At 37.3% G+C, this 19,546-nt stretch overlaps 1 protein-coding gene across 1 annotated transcript in view; it reads right to left on the bottom strand.

The window, feature by feature from the left end:
- MICU2 (mitochondrial calcium uptake 2) overlaps nt 1-19,546 on the bottom strand; it is a 135,267-nt gene that overhangs the window by 62,256 nt on the left and 53,465 nt on the right. The window contains exon 2 of the mRNA XM_068181342.1: nt 603-750. Coding sequence (XP_068037443.1) covers nt 603-750 — 148 coding nt within the window. The remainder of the gene's footprint in view (nt 1-602; nt 751-19,546) is intronic.

Genomic DNA, 19,546 nt, shown 5'->3' with positions numbered 1-19,546 from the left:
TGCAGAAAAGGACAACAACCTGTGCAGTTCTTATTTGTGTGCTGTTCCTATCTTCTCCTCAGAACATACACTTTTAAAAGTACTTCTTGAAAAGACACTTGTGATTTTGATTTGTTCTTAACTAGGTTATGCAAAAATCAAAGGAGATTTAAAACCAAAAATGTAGAACTGAACTCTAAGCTCTATTATTCTCATTCAACTCACTCCCATCACTGCCTCCTCTAAGAAAAAAGGTCACAGAACTACTTGCTGGTGAAGTGGATAGAAGATAACAGGACCAGGAATGGTATGAACACCATTATAATACACTCATTCTATTTTCTGTGGCATGTAAGCAATTGAGGAACTACATATTGATCAGTCATGTAAATTATGCAGAGATGTCATCAGCAAGTCACCAGATTTCTAAATCATCAGCCTCACTTCACTTGTGTAAAGGGTAGCGGTGTCTGTGAGAATCCATATGGGCAACATTTAAAAATCAGCTTCTGCTGATTTATGCAACATAAAGGATCTTATCCCAGTGATTTGCAAATGACATCTCTAAGGGGACCAGCAAGCTCCTTTTCCTTCACAAATACAATGACAAGAAAACAACTCACGTTCAACTTGATCAAACATTACTGAGAACAAGAAATCTCTTGGTGTCATGTAATGTTCTCCTTCATATTCCAACGATGCAAAATGCATGAATCGGTGCTTTCGAAGAGACAGTCTTTCATCCACATCTGCATGAATGACATCTTCCTTCTGAAAAAGAAAAAAAGTCCACCGAATTTGCAGACCAAAGATGTAATTAGAAAAAAAACCTATACCCAGTCTTGACCAACCTCAGTATTTTGTGGGTAGCCACAACAAAAAGGTACCAGCAATTAAAGCTTTTATAGCACAGTCTTAAACAATGACATGCTTATATGATAGTCAAAGTATTTTTTGGCTTCACTGAGCGCATGCTTTAACAACAGAGGTGAGCCAAATTAATGGCTGGATGTCACCAAAGGCTGATCCTGCTTCCCACTCTCCTCCTCTCAGCCATGTTGTCCTGCACCTCCTTGTTTGCCAGCTCTGCTACTTGGGCTCTTGGTGAGCCAAATTCAGCTTACTAACTCAACAAAAACCTAAACCCACCAAACAGTAAATAGTATTTTGCCAGGTTAGTGGTTGGCTCAGCAAAGGCTGAAATGTGCTGGGTATCCATGCAAATGAGCCATTCCTGAAGTTAATTTTTGAAGTCTGAAGCAACTCCTAATATAGAAGAATAATGATGTTCTAATTTAAATATGGGCCTGTCTTTCAGAGAAGTCAAAAAATGGGAAAAGCAATGAAAACATCACAAAAGAGTCAGAGATCATACCACCAAACTCAAAGATTCAACTAGTTAAGCAAATAAAAAAATCTCCAACTTCACCCTCTCCTCATTAATATTGAGAGACTCGGGATCAAAACCATACGAGTTGACAATACTCTGATGAATAACACCAGCACTTACTGGTAGCAAAAGAGGACACAGACCCAGTGAAACAGAGATATTTACACTTTAGGATTTCAGAGATGGTAAGTGACAATAGGAAAACAAGAAACTCTAAGATTCAGAACACACACTGTGTGTATTTGAACATTAATCATGTAACAATTACCATCACATATTATATTATACATTATTGTATTTCTAAATGGAAGGCTTCAACTTGCCATTTAATCCCATGCCTCGCAGCTCTGTGTTAGCATTAAGGACTTGTTAAAGTATTTCACTGAATGACAGGCTACAAGCACCTGCTACAGTCCATCTTAAGTTTTTCCTTGTAGCATGTTTGTTTGCCTCAAACCTCAGGTTTCAATGAAGGGTAGGAGGGAACCAACAACAAGAAAAAAATTACAGATAATTTAGATTTAAACCAGTCATATTCTGATATGTAAGGAAAATATGGGCTACCTCTAAGCATCTGAAGCCAAGATTGCTTTGGTTTAGACAGCACTGCTTTAAGCTTCTTACAGTATAGAGCTCTATCGTGGCCCTACAACCCAAGAGCACTGCTGCTGTTCAGACCTGCATGTTCTGGAAAATACTGCTTAAAACCAAATCAAATGTAGCAACAAATGTATTTATTATTTTTAAAACTTTAGGGGACAAGTGACTCCATAATTGCTTAGTTAACAAGACTCAACAAATGCTGCAAATCTCAAATGAATATTTCATGGTTGCTGGGTAGTAACATGCTGCATTCTTATTAAAATCACATCCTTCTCAGAGTAACAAAAGCAATTTTTCCCCAATGGCAAATTTTAAAAAAAAGTGCAAAATGGTTTCACAGTTGTCCTTCAACCAAAATTATGTAATGAAAAACAATCTTTCTGCATAAATACAAAAATAAAAAAGTTTAGACAAGTAGTAAAAAGCAAATTCTACGTGCTCAAACCAACTGGATTTTAAAGTTTCTTAAGTCTTGCAGTATTTATCTGAATTCTGTCTAAAGCAAAATTTGTTACTGATAACAGAACACTGAATTTCAGCAGTCCACAATTTTAACTGAAATACATAGGTACCAGTTTTGGTCACCATCATATAAGAAAGGTATTAAACTGTTAAGAGAATGTCCAAAGGAGGGAAAAAAAGATGGAGAAGGGCCTTACGGAAAAGTCATACGTTGGAGTGGCTTAGGTCACTTGGTGTGTTCAGCCAGGAGAGGAGGAGACTGAGGAGAGAACTCATGGCAGTCTGCAGCTTCCTTGTGAGTGGAAGAGGAGGGGCAGGCACTGACCTCTTTCCTGCGGTGAGCAGTGACAGGACCCAAGGGAACGGCCTGAACCTGTGTGAGGGGAGGTTCAGGTTGGACATTAGAAAAAGGTTCTTCACCCAGAGGGTGGTTGGGCACTGGAACAGCTCCCCAGGGAAGTGGTCACAGCACCAGCCTGGCAGAGTTCAAGGAACATTTGGACAGTGTGCTCAGGCATATGGTGTGACTCTTGAGGTATCCTGTGGAGGGCCAAGAGTTGGACTCGATGATCCTGATGGATCCCTTCAAGCTCCGCATATTCTGTGATTCTGTATTCACATGTTCACATATTAACTCTGAAGGGTGCCTTGTATTTGGAAAGGAACCTATTCCCATCAGAATTACAATAAAATGTGATTATGGACTCGTCAAACCCCTTTCTTTTTGTGAAACTAGCATCCCTGATCTGCAAAACAGCCTTGGCTAACTTCTTATGAACGTCAGCTTCAAAGCCAGCACAAATTAGGATGAAACAGGATGAAATAAATCAGCTGTGCCATCTCCTACTTTTTTTTCTAAGCTTTAGCAAAATTCCTGACATCCTGTCACTATTAAAGAAATTTGTCATCAGCAAAGAACACCCTTCAGGACATGAGCATGAGCTCAGCTAGAGCAGCTACCACCTCATTTAAAAGCTGTATCCCTTCCTCTCATTCAGTATTATTTTCTTCACCAGTACGTATCTCTCCAAGTCTTCAATAAGCAGGGATGCCAGATCCACCAAAGACAGCTGGTAAGGGATAGAAATACATGGGAAGTAGTAGGAAGCTCCTGTTTTTCGGAAAAAAAAAAATTCCAACTTATAAGCGTAACTTCCATTTGTTCTTAGAAGAGAGAAGTGTTTGAATAACTATTCTAATCATTATTCCAAGTGCCTAATCAAAGATTAAATAAAAATTATGTTTTGAAGAAAAGGCTGATTCAATCACTTAAGATTGATCTTCTTTTGAAGTACCAATCTAATGAGTGCAGAGGGGAGCAAGCTCTCTCTTCACAATTCAGTATCCTTCCCACTTCAATTAAATCCTGACTAATTTCTAAGTAGCTTTTCCTGAGTCATCCAATGAGTTCTGCAGATAAAAAAGATTTGACATTCTTGACATTTTAAAAACACTGTGAAAGCTAATTCTGCTCATAAAAATGCATGTATTGGGCAAAAAGCAGAGTTTTACTTTTATTCCAAAAAATGAGTTTCAAGTAAAGACAGGTATACTGTAAGAAATAATTTTGTATTTAAGGCTGAACCTCAGATATTAAGGTATCTGTAATCTAACACCTCAGCAGTTTCCAACAATGCAAGTTCAAGGCAAGCTGGATATAAAAATTTAAATTTTTGAGGCACAATGGGTGAGAAGAATCTATTACTACTACCACAAGATTCTTGTAAGCATAGTTTAAAATAACTCTGGGTTTGACATGGGCTTATTTCTGCCTCTAACAATGCCATACAGGAGAAATCCAACCACAAAGAGCTACGTGGCTTTAACAGTAGGGCTTGGGCTGAAATTCCACTCTCAGCTTGTTCTTCTGTGTGTGGGTCCAGCTGGGGCTTCAAACACTGGGTGTTCCCAGTGCTCCACAGCACCCCCACAACCAAGAGAATTGAGAATGAAATTTCAGCTTTAACTTGGAATTTAGTTGCCTTTGTGGTTTTATGTCAAGCCTCCAGTGCCAATTTCAGAATGTGCATGGTAAAGCTATGATAGCCGACGGTAAATTAGAATTGAATGACATGAAAAGGGTTCCAGGAGCATGCTGTGCGGTGACATGGCAATGGATCAGGAGCTGACCAGCCAATGGCATCTATAAGCATTACCAAAGACTCTGGTTTCCTTCCTGGCTTCCTGGACAGAGAAATGCCTAAGGGCAACAACATTCCTTCAAACAATTAATTTTCATGTTGATATAATTAATCTGTTTACCAGTCAGTCTCCTAAATTTAAGATGCAATTAAAGAATTCATGATGTTCAATCTTTGCCTTGTGGTTTCGTGGTTTTTTTTTGTTTTGTTTTTGGTTTTTTTTAAATTAAATTAAATAAAAATGAAGGGTTACATAAACAAAACTTTGATAACCCTTACCTGTGTTTTTAGTAACACTGCTGATCACTGTGATGTAATTTTTGGTAACACTAATTTTGTATCTATTAAAAATCTAAGTCATTTTTAAGTACAAATGCAAATAAATGCTGCTGATTTTTAGAGAGAAATTATTTTAAAATATCATATGCACTTATCTCTGACTTCAATTTAAAATTATATCTTCCCCTTTCATTCATTTTAGTTTTTGTCCCTTTGCACAGCATTTGGTGTTTTAATGCGTCTGTGCCTTTCAAGTTTTTTATCTTAATCTTTTCTGCTTATAAAATAGAATACACTTTCCAATTAATTTTTTCCAACATGATTTTTCTTTCTTTACTCCTTTCCATACAATCTACTTATTTGGTCTCTTTGTATCCTTTCACTGCCTTTCTTTCCTCTATTATCTACATACCTTCCTTCATTTTTCCTTTGGAATAAATAAAATTAATATTTCCCTTTTTTCCCCCTCATCTGAAAAGAGGATCAATATTTTTTTCTTCTTCTAATCTGAAAGAATTAGCTTGTTACACTAATTTTACCTGCTACAAGAATAACTAAACCAATGTGTGGGATGCAATTAAAATCGAGTTGGTGCCGGCCGGATTTCTGGGAGCCTCAGGTCTGGAGCCATTAATTCACACTAGATCTACAGAAGGATTTAGCAACTCTGTATCAAATTTCTGTACAACCGATGAAAACCTTGCAGTTAACTAGTGTCATTATTGTATCTCAATTTCAACCCAGTCCATTTTGCAATGATCAAAATAACAAAAAATGTAACTTGACCTCCAACTCTGCTGCACATGTTAACATACCCAGCATGCATGCTGAATGCACAGAGGAATGATGCTCAGAGCTGAATGTTTCAGTTTCATGTGATGCAATAATTGATAGATGAAAAAGAGTTTTGACAAGAAATCCATTTGACAGAAAAATGTGACTTACAGAAAGCTCAAAATCATAATATTTAAGAAAGCTTGTATAACTATGTGTAAAAGCAGTTGGTACTTTTACAATAAAGAATGTGAGCTATGTCTTGATCAAATGCACCAGTTACCAAAATTAACATCAAGCTAAAGAAATAAGATCGGAACCAAAATGTTCTGATGATGAGAATTGATCTGTATTACTTTTTAAACATTATGTTTTCTGAGCTTGCAAATCAAACTTAGCCTGGACACAAAGTAAGCTGGGGAGGTGGGGGGTGGGGGAGGGAAGCACAGACCCCATACAGAGAACATATTTCTCTGGAAATCAGTTCCAAATATCTGAGTGACTGAGACTGAACAAGCAACTATATTTCTAAAAGCTTTAACAGTCTTGAAATCCCTAAATATGAAAAGGGCAAGAGATTAAAAATACCTTCTCAGGACCTACTTCTGAGACAGAGAACAGACTGCTAAAATAAGGGCAAGAGAAGAATGAGAATGCAAAAGTCTCGTGTCTGGCTGCTCTTAACAGCTGAATATAAACACTTGAAAATTAGATGAAGCCCTTTCTATGTATTAACAGGTGTCACTCTCCTCCTTTCTTTCAAATAGCTGCTCAGTCAGTTCTGCTGTGCTGGTACTAATTAGTGACGGTTACATTTGAAGCAGCAGCTGAGGAGTTTATTTGCATCTAAACCCCTGCCATTTCTGGTTTTAATTTTTTTCTCCCTCCCTTTGCATTTCACTGAGTTCAGATTAAAGTGTGCACACAGAGCAGACCTACTGTTACGAGCACCCATACCAAATGGAGAATTAACTCAAGCATGAGGATAATACAGAAAACAGTCTCAGTTTATAAGGGTTTTTAATTTCAGTATTTAATTCTAGAATTTCTATCTTACCAGAGCTCATTTTTTAAAAAAAGCTTAAAACAAAGTAGGAAACGAACATATTTCCCCTAACAGAATATAAGAAAGGCAGATAAGGTACCCAAGCTCTAACAAGCCAGGGAACCAGTTAATTAATTTAACAAACCATACATTTTCACCTCTACTTGCAAGTTATCACACCAGCCTACTTACACATTCCCCTACTGAGGCTGACACACCACTCAAACACACTGGTGTAAAAGTACTAAATACATACAGAGTGGCAGGGGGACCACACTGATGCCTCAAAGACAGCACACGCAGTTGTCCATACAACTTTCTGGGAGAGCTCATTACATTGTATTTGACAGTCAGTAGATTTGGGTGAAAAATGTGTCACATCTACTTCTCACTGATCTTTCTCAGACAATCACATTAAAGAGCAGTTAAAATATGAAGACACAAATACATTTATCTTTAAAAGTAAGAGGAGCTAAATATTTTTGAAAGATACTATGTGAGGAGCTAGATATTTTTTAAAGATACTATGTGTGGATGTGTAAACAATACACGGTGCTTAATTGTGTGGCTTTAAAATCATAGAAACATAGAACAGACTGAGTGGGAAGGGATCTTATAATCCTCTAGTTCCAATCCCCAGCCATAGGCAGAAACACCTCCCACTAGACCAGGTTGCTCTAAGCCTCATCCAGCCCAGCCATGAACACTTCCAGGGAAGGAGCATCCACAAATTCTCTGCACAACCTGTGCCGCTGCTTCATCATCCTCATAGTAAAGAATTTCCTCCTAATAGCTCATCTAAATCTGCCCTCTTTCATCTTAGAACCACCACCCCTTGTCACATGCCCTTGTAAAAAGTCCCTCTCCAGCTGCTTCATAGGAGAAGTGCTCCAGTGCTTCTATCTTTGTACCCCTCCACTGGAGTCAGTCCAGCAGGTCCATGTCCTTCTTACACTGGAGGCCCCAGAGCTGGATGCAACACTTCAAATGGGGTCTCACGAGAGAGTGAAGGGGCAGAAATCCTTGACTTGCTGATCAAGATTGTTTTGAAATGCCATAATCTTTATTTTATTTAATCTTTATTTTATCTCCTCCTTCTCAATTCAAATGATTTATGGAGTGTCTCTCCGCACGCCTTCTCAGAAGGAGCTGGGAAAGCCTCTAAGCCATCTGATTTTGCTTACCCAGAGCTCGCAGATCTTTAGGATTTTCAAGTTGATAGGACTTTACTTCTTGTGCAGAAGGAAACCATATGCCCTTTCAAATAACTGCTCACTTTGATTGGGTAACTCAGATAGAGGCTGTACTTCATCTGTTCTGAACTACACCAAGAGATAATCCATTTATTACATGAGATTCAGTTTTAACTGCACACCCTTGAGAATGGGACTATATCTGCCTGAGTTTGAAAAGTGCAGTGTCAAACTGTTGGAAGTTTGGCAGTCCAACTCATGCTAGCTGCATGGTGCCATATATTTACCTGGTGATTTACAGCTTTAAAAGATTTTTGCTGTCATAGTGCTTGGTCCTGCAACAACTGTACAGACAGGAAAAAAAGTTAACTGCTTTAATAGTAGGTGGTTGAATGCTAGACAACTTTTGTTCTTAACAAGACAAATTCTGGACTCAGTGCCCACATGGAAGAATTTAAAAGAGTAAATATTTAATGCTGGACGTAGTGACCTAAGCAGAAGAACCGAAGGGAAAGCATGTTTAAAACCTAGACTGGGAGAAGATGACAAAAAGAGGAAGCAACTTTCCAATAGACAAAATAAGTAGTACAGACTCAAGTTAAAAGAGATGAAACTCTGAGAATAAGAGAGCTAGATTTGATGCAGCAGACAGGCAAGTTACATAGTAAAAAGCAAAGTGGTTACATTTTCAAGTGGGTTTTTTTTTGTTTTTTTGGTTTTTTTTTTTGGTAATCAAACAAATGCATTGCATTAGCATGTAATGGTTGTGCATGTTTAAATATATCCACGTTCATGTATGAATAAAGAGGACTAGAAACAAGACTACTCTAATGTGTGTAATGGCTGAGCAAGAAGTAGTAAATACAATAGAATGGGAACTAAGATAGTAGGAAGTTTAGTGATAATTGGAGGAAAAAAGAACAGAAACATACCAGAATTTGTCTCACAAGCTTTTAAAAACAACTTCAAAGTGCCTCTGTCAGTGGTTACATACACTTTCAAGAGTTCTGTACACCCTAGGTTTGCAGCAGTGTGCCAAAAGTATTCCCTCAAAGCTGTTATACCAGCATGATGTTTTACACACAATGTATGCGCTTCAAGGGAAACACGGTAAAAGAAACTACCTCTCTGTCATCAGAGAACACTGTCACTTGTGTGTTTTCAAAACACATTTCAGAATACCCATCTTGTTTAAGCACTATTCTTAACATGCTTGCACATCCAAAAGGCTTTGAACAGTGGCTGATGGCACAGTGCCTCCCACAAGAGTAGATGTAGAAGAGCCTTGGATGGCTGTATCACTCCCTGAAACACACCGTGTACCAATATAATCACGCAAATCCCATTAATTTTTAACCTATGTACTTCGTACTTGCTCTGCCAGGGAATTTTCCTCATGACACCGAGACAGCATTACAAGAAATACACCCAGTGCTGCAATTGCCAACCAGGCTACCACAGCACTGATCAAAACCAACCCTGCAGCAGCAGAACCTGTGGATTTAAAACCACTTCTCTAACCAAAGACAAGCTCCCCTCAAGTGGAAATACCCTGTGACTTCATCTTCCTGGACTAAGAACTATTTTTCTGTAGAGAAGAGTAAACAGAACTCAAACCAAACCAAACAGAAGAAATACATAAGGCCTAAAAATGTTTAGATGACACCATCAAAGAATGAAAAAAAAATTAAATATCCAACTATCATATACGCTAGCTGTCATCAGTTTCTGTAAATTAGTGCCTCTATTTAGCCAATCTGCAAAGACTTTAAAAGAAACTTGTAGCTGCTATGAATTTATCCAAATTTCAGTGTTTCCCTTTTGGAAGGGTCTGACATAAAGAAAATTCAGTTTAAAAATGTGATTCTTGGAACAAAGTTCTGATGCCTCAGCTGAGACAGGAGCCTTTAGTTTATTCTTCATGCAAAGCATGATCTACAGGGTTGTGCTTTAAGGCTCTTGTTTTGATCCACACATGTATTTAACAGTGTTACAAGTCACTGTACATTATACCAGTGAACATACAAGTTGCACATACTCTTAGGATAGCTTTCTACAGCAAAGCCACATAAAACTCAGTAAATACTGGTAAAAGAATTACAAGTTTTACAGTTTGTGGTTTGTGGGTTTTTTTAAAATAAAAACAAGCAAAAAATACCCAACCTCCCAATAAAATGAAAACACAACAAAACAGAAGAGGCCACTGTAACTACACAAGCATTTGTTACAAATATTCTGAAATTTAGAAAAAAAATCACTGTCTAAAATAAGGAAGACTCCAAATAGTAGGTTATATTCAAAACATACGATGCCCTGAAGAACAAATATTTCCAGCAGATTGCTGGAAAGACAGGAAAACTGTGTTCAGAAAGTGTCAGAATTCCCTTCTGTGATAATGTGAACATTACAGAGATCATCACATTACTCCTTCTCCCAGAAGTCTGAAAACTCTCTGGAAGTGTGTGAGGGGGAAGTTAAGTTTTCTAAGGTTTTCTCCAGCCCTTTTATAAAAAATCTTTCAAGAAAAAGACACACACAAATTCAAGGGAAAAAAAAAAAAACAAAATGAAAGAAGGACAGATCCAAATGCTCCAGGTTCTTCTGCATAAAGAACCAAATTGAAAACAAAAGGAATCCCTAACTGAACGTCACAATGCACTTTTTACTCTTCAAGAATTCTATCCAATTTTACTACCATTATTAGCTATGTTATACCAAGATATTTTCTCAGTTCTCAGAGAGTCTGGTACTTAAAAAGGTGCCGTAAGTGAAGGGGAGTTAACTGATTAGGTTGCCATAGAAAAGACTACCACCACCAACCCTCCTAAAGCATTCAACAACAGCTGGGAAGTGTGAAATTCTTCACTTTATTTCAGTGAACTAACTGTTAGATAAAACTTCCAGAGTAACAAATTAATCAGAGAATAACAACTTGTAGAGAAAAGAAAATAGAATATCTTTAAAGCTTTTCTTTCTGTCATTTTTCCCCTTTCTCCCCCTTTATTTATTAAACATTTAGTCACACAAATGAAAAATGGTTAACAAGTTAAACTCTTTAGAAGAGTGGTCAGAGCTATGCTCAGAGGATTTAGCAGGTCCCAGGAGGTACCAAAACAAATATCCATATGTCCTGTAAGATTAATACAACAATAACAACAAAGTCATTGCAACCACAAGAAATGTTTATCTTGTAATTAAGTTGTAAAATTATATTTATTTCTTCATAAAGCTGCTGACTTCCCTTCTAAACAAATGATTTGTTTTCTGTAGGAGTCACTGATCTTGGGACAATGTCATGTGTAAAACCTGAATGTCTTAAAACACACTATATTTTCCAATGGCTAGGCATATTTGTCATAGACTTGCTTATTTTTTTAAACTTTCTACCTATGCAGAATTCTTCTTCCACAGCATTTGCATTTGACGTAGAAATTACATATGGAAAGACTGGATAAAGAGAGACAGCTAAAACAGTTCTGCTGTGCCACTTGTTCAGAAAAACAGAAGCCACAGTGAAAGTTTTATCTAAATTCTGGTATTCCCATTTACTAATGAAATATTTTCATCAACATTAGTTTGTAAAAACTTCACAATAAATTCAAAATATTTGAAAAAATGATTCAGAAATTTAGAATTTCCCCCATTCAAAAGAACATACTTACTGTGATCTAAGCACACATTATTTAATCAAAGAATTTGTGAAATAGTTTACGTTTTTAATAAGTTGCAAAATGCATCACACACAAAACTGACAAGGATAATCTCCAAAGTTCCAGCACATTGCTGTGTAGATCAGAATGTTTAAATTAAATTTTTGACAGCCCCTAATAGAAAATCTACAGAGAACTGAACAGGTGAGATATAGTTAAGGGCACCAGCAGAAGGTAACAGAAATTTGCATTCATTAAATCAATTAAATTTATACACAGACTGTATTTGCAAAGAGGTCTTACTACCTTTAAACTGGATATCAAGGAGAAGATGGTTCAGAATACTAGATTTACATCAGAGAAATTCAAAAGGTCACTTTTCCATTTAGAATTTTCAAGAGTTATCTTAAAAGTTGAATTCAGTATCAAACTCTGTGAATAGAGTAACACTGACAAATATTTATTTTAATTGGAGCTATTAGAGAGTGTAAAACCAGTGTATTCCTGATAACAGCAGAGTTGTATTGACCCTTCATTTTTTTACCAGTGTTTATAAATTCCATTCTCTAATTTTGTACTTTTCTTCTATAATGAAAGTTCAAGTATGTTTCCTCAATCCTCCCTTCAAAGTCCATCACTGTTGCACCCTCAGTGAGATTGCAAGGTCACAACCAGAACCAAAATTTTCTTCTCTGCAGCATCTGAATCTAGGAAAACCCTGTACCTAGTAGGTCATCCACTTCTCTGTGCTGCATTCCTCTGTACCAAAGATAAAGTTGTTTTCAGCCATCCTGGCTGCACCTTAAACAGCTTTTGCAGAGGTTGTAGTACCATTTAAGCAGGTCATCAAGCATGTGCTGATTTTCTTTCTCAAAACCTCTGTAGTTATCAGTGTTGCTTCATTTATAAAATCTGCCATTTTCTTGGAAGCAGACTGTGCTATTAGCACAAACGTTACATTTCTTTGGGAGGTCCAAAACCCTATCTGATGCAATTCTCTCTTCTCCTCTTCATAATTTTTAATTTATCTTTATCTCAGACTTCTCTAGTGAAATAGTTTGACTATGACATTTAATTCAAGAAGGATGAAATTATGTAAAACTCAGACTAAGCCAAATAAATGCTTTGTCCAAACTCCTTTCTCTCAACAAAAAATGACTTCTCAGACATCCTAAGACCTCAGGCATGTGTACATTTTTTTCAAGAGAGACTGTCCATTTGTAAATGTTTACAGCACTATCTAAAAGTAATGCATGTTAGTTTTCTCCTGCTCTGCTGGAGAAGGTTCACCAGCCATCAGAATAATTTAAGGTTTCAAATCACAAATGGATGACTTGATTTCTAGCTGATACTAATCATCAACGATAAACCCCAGGTTCATTCTGGGGGTAACACTGAAGGCAGTGGAGAGATGGGCAGAAACCAGTTAGAGGATGGTTCTCACTGTGCTTAGGAAACATCTTGTTCATTTTGAAAGACAATGAAAGAGAAATCTGTATTTCTTAGGCCTCCACTGCATCTAGGGCATGAGCTCTGTCAAGTTCAAACTCTCCTTGCCATCATGCCCATTCAGGCACACAGCCTTTGGGGAATCCCTGCAGTGAAAAACGGGGCCACTGGGCACCCCTTACTGCAAAGAGACATATTCATGTAAGGCAATTACACTGATAACCTGCTTCTAACTGCAGAAAAAGTGCCTTAGCACCCCTTTGCCCAGGGCTCCATAGTCTTGACTTGGCAGTCAATTTTGTGACCTGTTAGCAGATCTACAGATTTCAAAAGCACTTTTATTCAGAAAAGCAAGTAAATGCACACATACACTGTAAGACTTATGCGCATGTTCAGAACTGAACTCATGCACATGTCTAGTCCTATCTTGAAAGTATTTAGAAAACATTTAAGGTTGAATTAGGTCATAGATGATCTCAGAAGAAAGGAGGAATGATGTGCTGGGTCAGACCAAAGGTCCACCTCATCCAACATGATTTTTCCTTCCTTATGGTGCGTGGCCGCAAGGTTAAAGCATCTCAGTGAGTTGGATATAGTACTAAAAATCCAATTGCAGTGTGTATGCATCAATTCAAGCATTGGTCAGAAGCAAATGCTTAGGAAGGAATAAAAATATTCTCTCAGTATTAATTTATTTTGAGCTTGGGGACATCCTGAGCTGGATGTGGTTTCTATGTATTTAACAACGCTTGGCTATATAAGTGGCCTTGGCACTTACCCAACATCTCCTTGAGTCCATGCGAACTTATAGTGCTTTAATGACTTTTGGCATGGAGTTTCACACATCTATTGCCTATTCTGAAGAACTGCATAATGGATAAAAGACCCTGGGAATATTAAGGTCATGTCAAATTGTATGTTAGTTTCGTGACTGAGGCAAACTTAAATATAATTGATTATTTCTCTCTCTGGTATAGATGTTTAACACACTTCAGTCTCACAGTAGAGGTGAAAAAATATCCTAAGTACAGTTTCCATATCAGCCCATAAACTGAATTAAATGATAATATGATATCACTACAATCTTTTTCATTAATGACTTTTCCAGGGATATAAAACTTTGCTTCTAGGAGAAAATGCTATTTCTTTATTTCACTAACCAGCCCTTTAAAAATTCTTTTACAGGCCACCTCTTAAGTCCTTTCTTATCCATTTTAATAAACATTACTTAATAGCTCTGCACACTGCCAAAATCCATTATCTTAAGCTGTAAATTGATAGCTGGAAAAAAATGCTTTAACTTCAGGCTGAATATAAGCATTGTGCCTGCTATATATTTTGTTTTCTGCAAAACTGCAGCTGCACATTTCAAATTAAACTATACATAGTTTTACTCAAAACTGATCTAGTTTCGCACACTTCACTGATCTCATCAATCCAGCTAGAACAGTTTTATTATTGCCAAACTATAACATCTGAAGCTCCTCATACCTAGGTCTAATGAATATGCATATCACTCTTTAGATCCTGGAAACAATCTGAAATGATGTTACCAAAAGCAGGTCAAAATAATATGGTTGAAAATCAGATTGTATTTAATCAGTAAAGATTAACATTTAAAAATACATCTTTGAGATATATTTTTCCAGAATTCAAGCACTAACTGGGAGGAGTGCTAATAACAGAACACATTTCTGGTATCTGAACTGCAGAGATTCCACTGACTCCAGAGTGACTTAAAGATCAGGCTCTTCAGTGAGGTGACTTTGATGATGGAAACAAAAAGGGAAGTAAAACTGAATGTATGTCTAGAAGCCACAATCTATGAGGAAAAACTGAAGAAAGGTGCAGATATCAAGGCTGATATTTAATTTTGAAGTCCTTCAAGTTCTGCTTCTGAATGCTGTCAGGAGCCACCTAAATTAACAAGAGGCTACTTTCCAACTTGCACTAAATTGCCATTCAGAGTTACCAGCAGAAGCAGACTGCCACTCACACTGGTTTCATTTTGCTGTCTACAAAGCTCCCAGGCCTTATAACTCCGCTTTGGAGCTCCTCCACTCCCTTGGTAATGTATATGCAATGCATATGGAATTTGGGTGCCTGCCTCAGAGGCAGTCTGTTGCAGTCTCATGAATATCTACCTAACAAAGTAAAATCACAACTGGGCTCTGTTGCATACCTCCTCATAAGTCCTGAGAGAGAAAAGGCCCCAGCACATCAAATACAAATTCTACAGGAGAACTGTCCTCATTGTCACAACTATGTGACAACAGAGAAGAAGCAGCTGGGACCCAGTAACTCCAAAATTTTCAAAGCAGAGTATCAAAATGGAAAAGGTTTCACAGAGAAGTCAGCAATTTGCACCAAGTTTGATAAATTGCTTTCCCAAACTTCGGTCCAGTGACCCACTGCATTTGGTTTAGATCCAAGAATGCAGCTAATTTTCTCCAGAGAACTGAAGTCCACAGAGTTATCTCTCATTTATTCACATGCTGTCTTACTGCTCTTGCAGGAGCTATCTAGATATTAAGAGCTAAGCATCCCACCCAGCCAAGTGCTGGATCCTAAGAAAAGGGAGTTTTATTACTGAAAACAGTTTAATTGCCTTAGCATATTTTTCATCTTGACTAAAATTTTGCTACTTACACAAACTCTAAATGCCATATTCTTTAATATGCTTTGCCTTTCTCTCTCCAGATTTTTAATGGAAGAACCAGGATTGACCAAACAGCAAATGCTCTAAAACATTTCTAAACCTGTGGAAAACTGTGTATGTGCATCATTATCCTGACATGGCACTAGACAGGCAGCCTTATATTCTAGTTGCAGGTCTCTGAAATTCAGGAAAGTGCTAGTAAAATGAACTGTTATTATTCCTAATACACAACATGAAGAATCTGGGTGCTCCCCAATGTACTTAAAACTAGTCTTAGTAGACAAAACCCCCATAATTCATAGATAAAAAGTATGTGCCTGCCTCACTACAAGCTGTAATAAGTCTGAAAACTATGATCATTCAAGTTGCAAACCTTTAAGAGGGGTGGAAAGGGAAACAGCTTAATCTGCCTGCCTTAAAATTTAAAAACCTCAATCACAAGTTTATCTCATTTGTCATTCCTTTTAATTTTTTTATGAAGTCTATAGAATTTATGTATATTTTGTATTCCAACAGACTTTCTGAAATAATAATTTAATCCAGATCCTTACATCTTTTTATATGCAGTTCTATTTCCTCATTTTTAAGATTACTCACAATTTTCAATCTTGGAAAAAGAGAAGGACATATATATATATATATATATATATATGTTTTCCTAGATCATCTTCCCTAATCTTTACACATAAAATATTTATCTCTGTTACTGCTTTTTCACTCTTTCTCAGACATTGCATTTCTTGTGTGGCACTTTGACCAATACTCTATACAGTATTCCAGATGGAGCCTAACACTCCTGTAACCGTATCGCCTCTTATTTTATATTTTATCCCTCTGATACAACCTAGTAACTTACTTTCTTGCAGCTGTGCATAAGCCCCATGGTTTCAATGATTTTTCCACAATAACCTTCAAATCCTTTTCCTAGTCAGTGTGCTGAATGATTGTTCCATTGCAGCACACACTGTGTTTCCTTTGGTTTCTTGCTCCCAGACTAATTATTTTACATTTTTCCACAGTGAACCACGTTTGCCAGCTGCTGGCCCAGTCACCTAAACAGTTCTAAATCCTTTTATATCTGATTGTATCGTTCCTAATTCACTGCTCTGAATTTTACTACAGAAAGGGTGGTGGGGAGGATAAATCTCTGCACACAAATATACATTAGTTATATGGGGGCCATATGCATGTGATCAGTATAATTAATCATATGGTTTTGCAATCTATCAGACGGCTTTGCCCACCTCACTTGCATTTTTCCAATAATCCATCTCTGCTGGGACTACTTCGATCACTCCACACTTCTGAGCAGCTTCATACAGCTGCCATAAAAAAAAAACCTGCCACAAAACCCCCTTTTACTTTCCCAAATGTAATTCTGCCACTTCAAATCACACTTACCTGAAGTTCAATATTCAACCTTGAATAAACAGCAATATTCTGTCTAGGATCTGGGAGAAGTTGATGGCTTCTTTTTGTGAGCCCTTGAAGATGGAGGGCTCATTGGGAACCAGGTTCATCAAACATGCACAAACTCTACCTATCTAAGCATGCAGCCAACAGATATTTCCAGATTCTATTTGCAAGAAAACTACCAGAACTTCAAATAATAGCACTGTGTTTTGCAAGACAATTTTTAGTAATTTTTCAAATATTTTAATTTTCCTTTCTAATTATTGATGCAATATTAAAGGAGTCTCTGCTCATCTCATGCCAACAGCAAATCAAGGACATAGACCACTCAGTGTGCATATGAAGGGGGGGTAGATAAATCACGTAAGTTGCTACCACTCATACAGCCTGGTCTTTATGTACAGAAGCTGCTCCTTCTTCAAAGAAGTCCTAAATTTCCACTTCCTTGTGAATTTTTAAACTCTGAAAGCGTGATGCAGAGTTTTTCACTGCAAGAAATATTGCCATTTCCAAGCTTGGGGGAGTTACAACTCATAATTTACATGATACCCTACCACCTTCTACCTCAACAGACAAGTTACTGAACTCATCTAGTAGCTGAAAGCCTCCCGCATCCCTATATAATCACGCTTTTCTTTCATTGTAAAAGAACAAAGTTGAAGGGTTTGCTCCTCTTCAGGTTATTCATGTTAGTCATGCTATTGGGTCAGAAAACATTCTAGCACTGGCGAACAGTGCTACGGCACTGGCTACTCTCTGTGCTGTCAGCTCAGAGAACGCTTTAACAGAACTTGCAGGTTTCCATGATTTCTTCCATCCAATCCTTATTCTCTGCCTTTAATTCCTCTTTCATAAAACAATATCACTGTGGAGACTATCAAAGACATATTTTACAGAACCATAGATTGTATGTTTGCAATGCCATTCCTGTGGCATTACAAGAAAATTACTCATCAAACCTAAAACATGACATAAACTTGTACTGATATGCTGACAAAAATAGTGTGAGACATGGATTAGCTTTGAAGACTGCATGCACTGGAAAATCAGCATTTGGCAACACAATATTTCTACCTACAGTACATAAATGCTGCAGAATAATCACCAACTCCCAAATTAAATATGCTCTGCTTTTTATTTACAACAGTTTGAAATGGTAGGCTGTGCTTAAACATACCAAAATAAAGCGACTTCCAGGTTTTAGTTTAATTATTACTTCTAGCTTCTGCCAGAAATCCATTAAGGTACAGAATCTTACTCTAATTCTTGTCAATTTGTCTGATATCTGATGAAACAATTTTCTGTCACATTTTTATTAATTTCAGGTAGATTTTGGTTAGTTGTTTTTTCAGTTTTTCTTTTTTAACGCAGGAAAACATGAACCTACATTTCAATGTTTTATTAGAAACCACTAAGTATGAGTTATCTTCAAACAGAAAAATTCAACCAATGAACAGAGCTGTTCATTGACTCGTTGACTTCCCCATTACACTCTCTGTTTACAGACTGCAAAAACCATTTCCTATGGTAGGAGCACTGAAGTGTGACATTGGTGCCACTTTTTAAAGTACTTAGGGTATTAAATAAAGTACAATAATTTCCCAAAAGAAGTTGAAAGCCATCCTGAGGCAAAAGTCACACTAGAGAAAGATAAATAAAAATTAATTTCTCAGAAGATGAAGTATAAGGAAAGGAGATAGAGTCACTAACTTTTGGCCACTGCAGTGAACAAGAAAAAATGAGCTCATCTGAAATTAACTTAAATTTCTCTCTGCATGTCAAACAGCAGTTAAGCAAGGTCACCTCAGATGATGGACAGGTCATTAGCTCAAAGCCCACAGAGTATCGTTCACTGCTCACTGTCTATGTGCTGGTGACAAATTCCCAGATCCAGAACAAAAGGTAAGAACTCAGTTACCCCTGACTCCTCCTGGCTGCAATAGAGAATGATGCGTGTCTCACTCCTCATAGTATGTGGATACCTGAAAATTGATTTATCCTCTGACAAATCTATGTCTGCCTTAGCTCTTTCTTAGCCAAGTGTTGTAAGAAACGAGGCACAGCACGGCAGTTGGCAGCAATAGTAATACATAAACTATGGCTCACATTAATAACTCAAACTGCCTGGGAAAGGCAGACAACCTTTGTTGATGAAAATGAAAATACCAAGCTTTATCACTTTCTTGCCATCACCCAGGAAAAAGAATAGACAACAGCTATTACCCAAACCACAGCAACCACAGCAGCTGTAGCCCTGCAGACAGAGAAGAAAATGGGAATGCCTATTCCAACTTGCTCTTGCATTAAAAACTAGTTTTGTTACTCTTTATGGAAGTGTGAGAATACATCCTAGAAGCAAGCACTACTCAGTTTTAGATAAGCTTGGTCAAAACCCAAAGGAATTGCATCAAGAACTAATATTGTCCTTTACCTTTCTAATCCCAAAGTCAGAAGAAACACCAGAAAATCCTGCATTAACTCCTACTTTTAGTATCCAGAGAAAAAGATT

Source organism: Anomalospiza imberbis, chromosome 2, assembly GCF_031753505.1.
Source record: "Anomalospiza imberbis isolate Cuckoo-Finch-1a 21T00152 chromosome 2, ASM3175350v1, whole genome shotgun sequence".
Taxonomy (NCBI): Eukaryota; Metazoa; Chordata; class Aves; order Passeriformes; family Viduidae; genus Anomalospiza; species Anomalospiza imberbis.
Note: the sequence above shows the minus strand (reverse complement) of the source record. Positions and strands in the feature narration are given on the sequence as shown.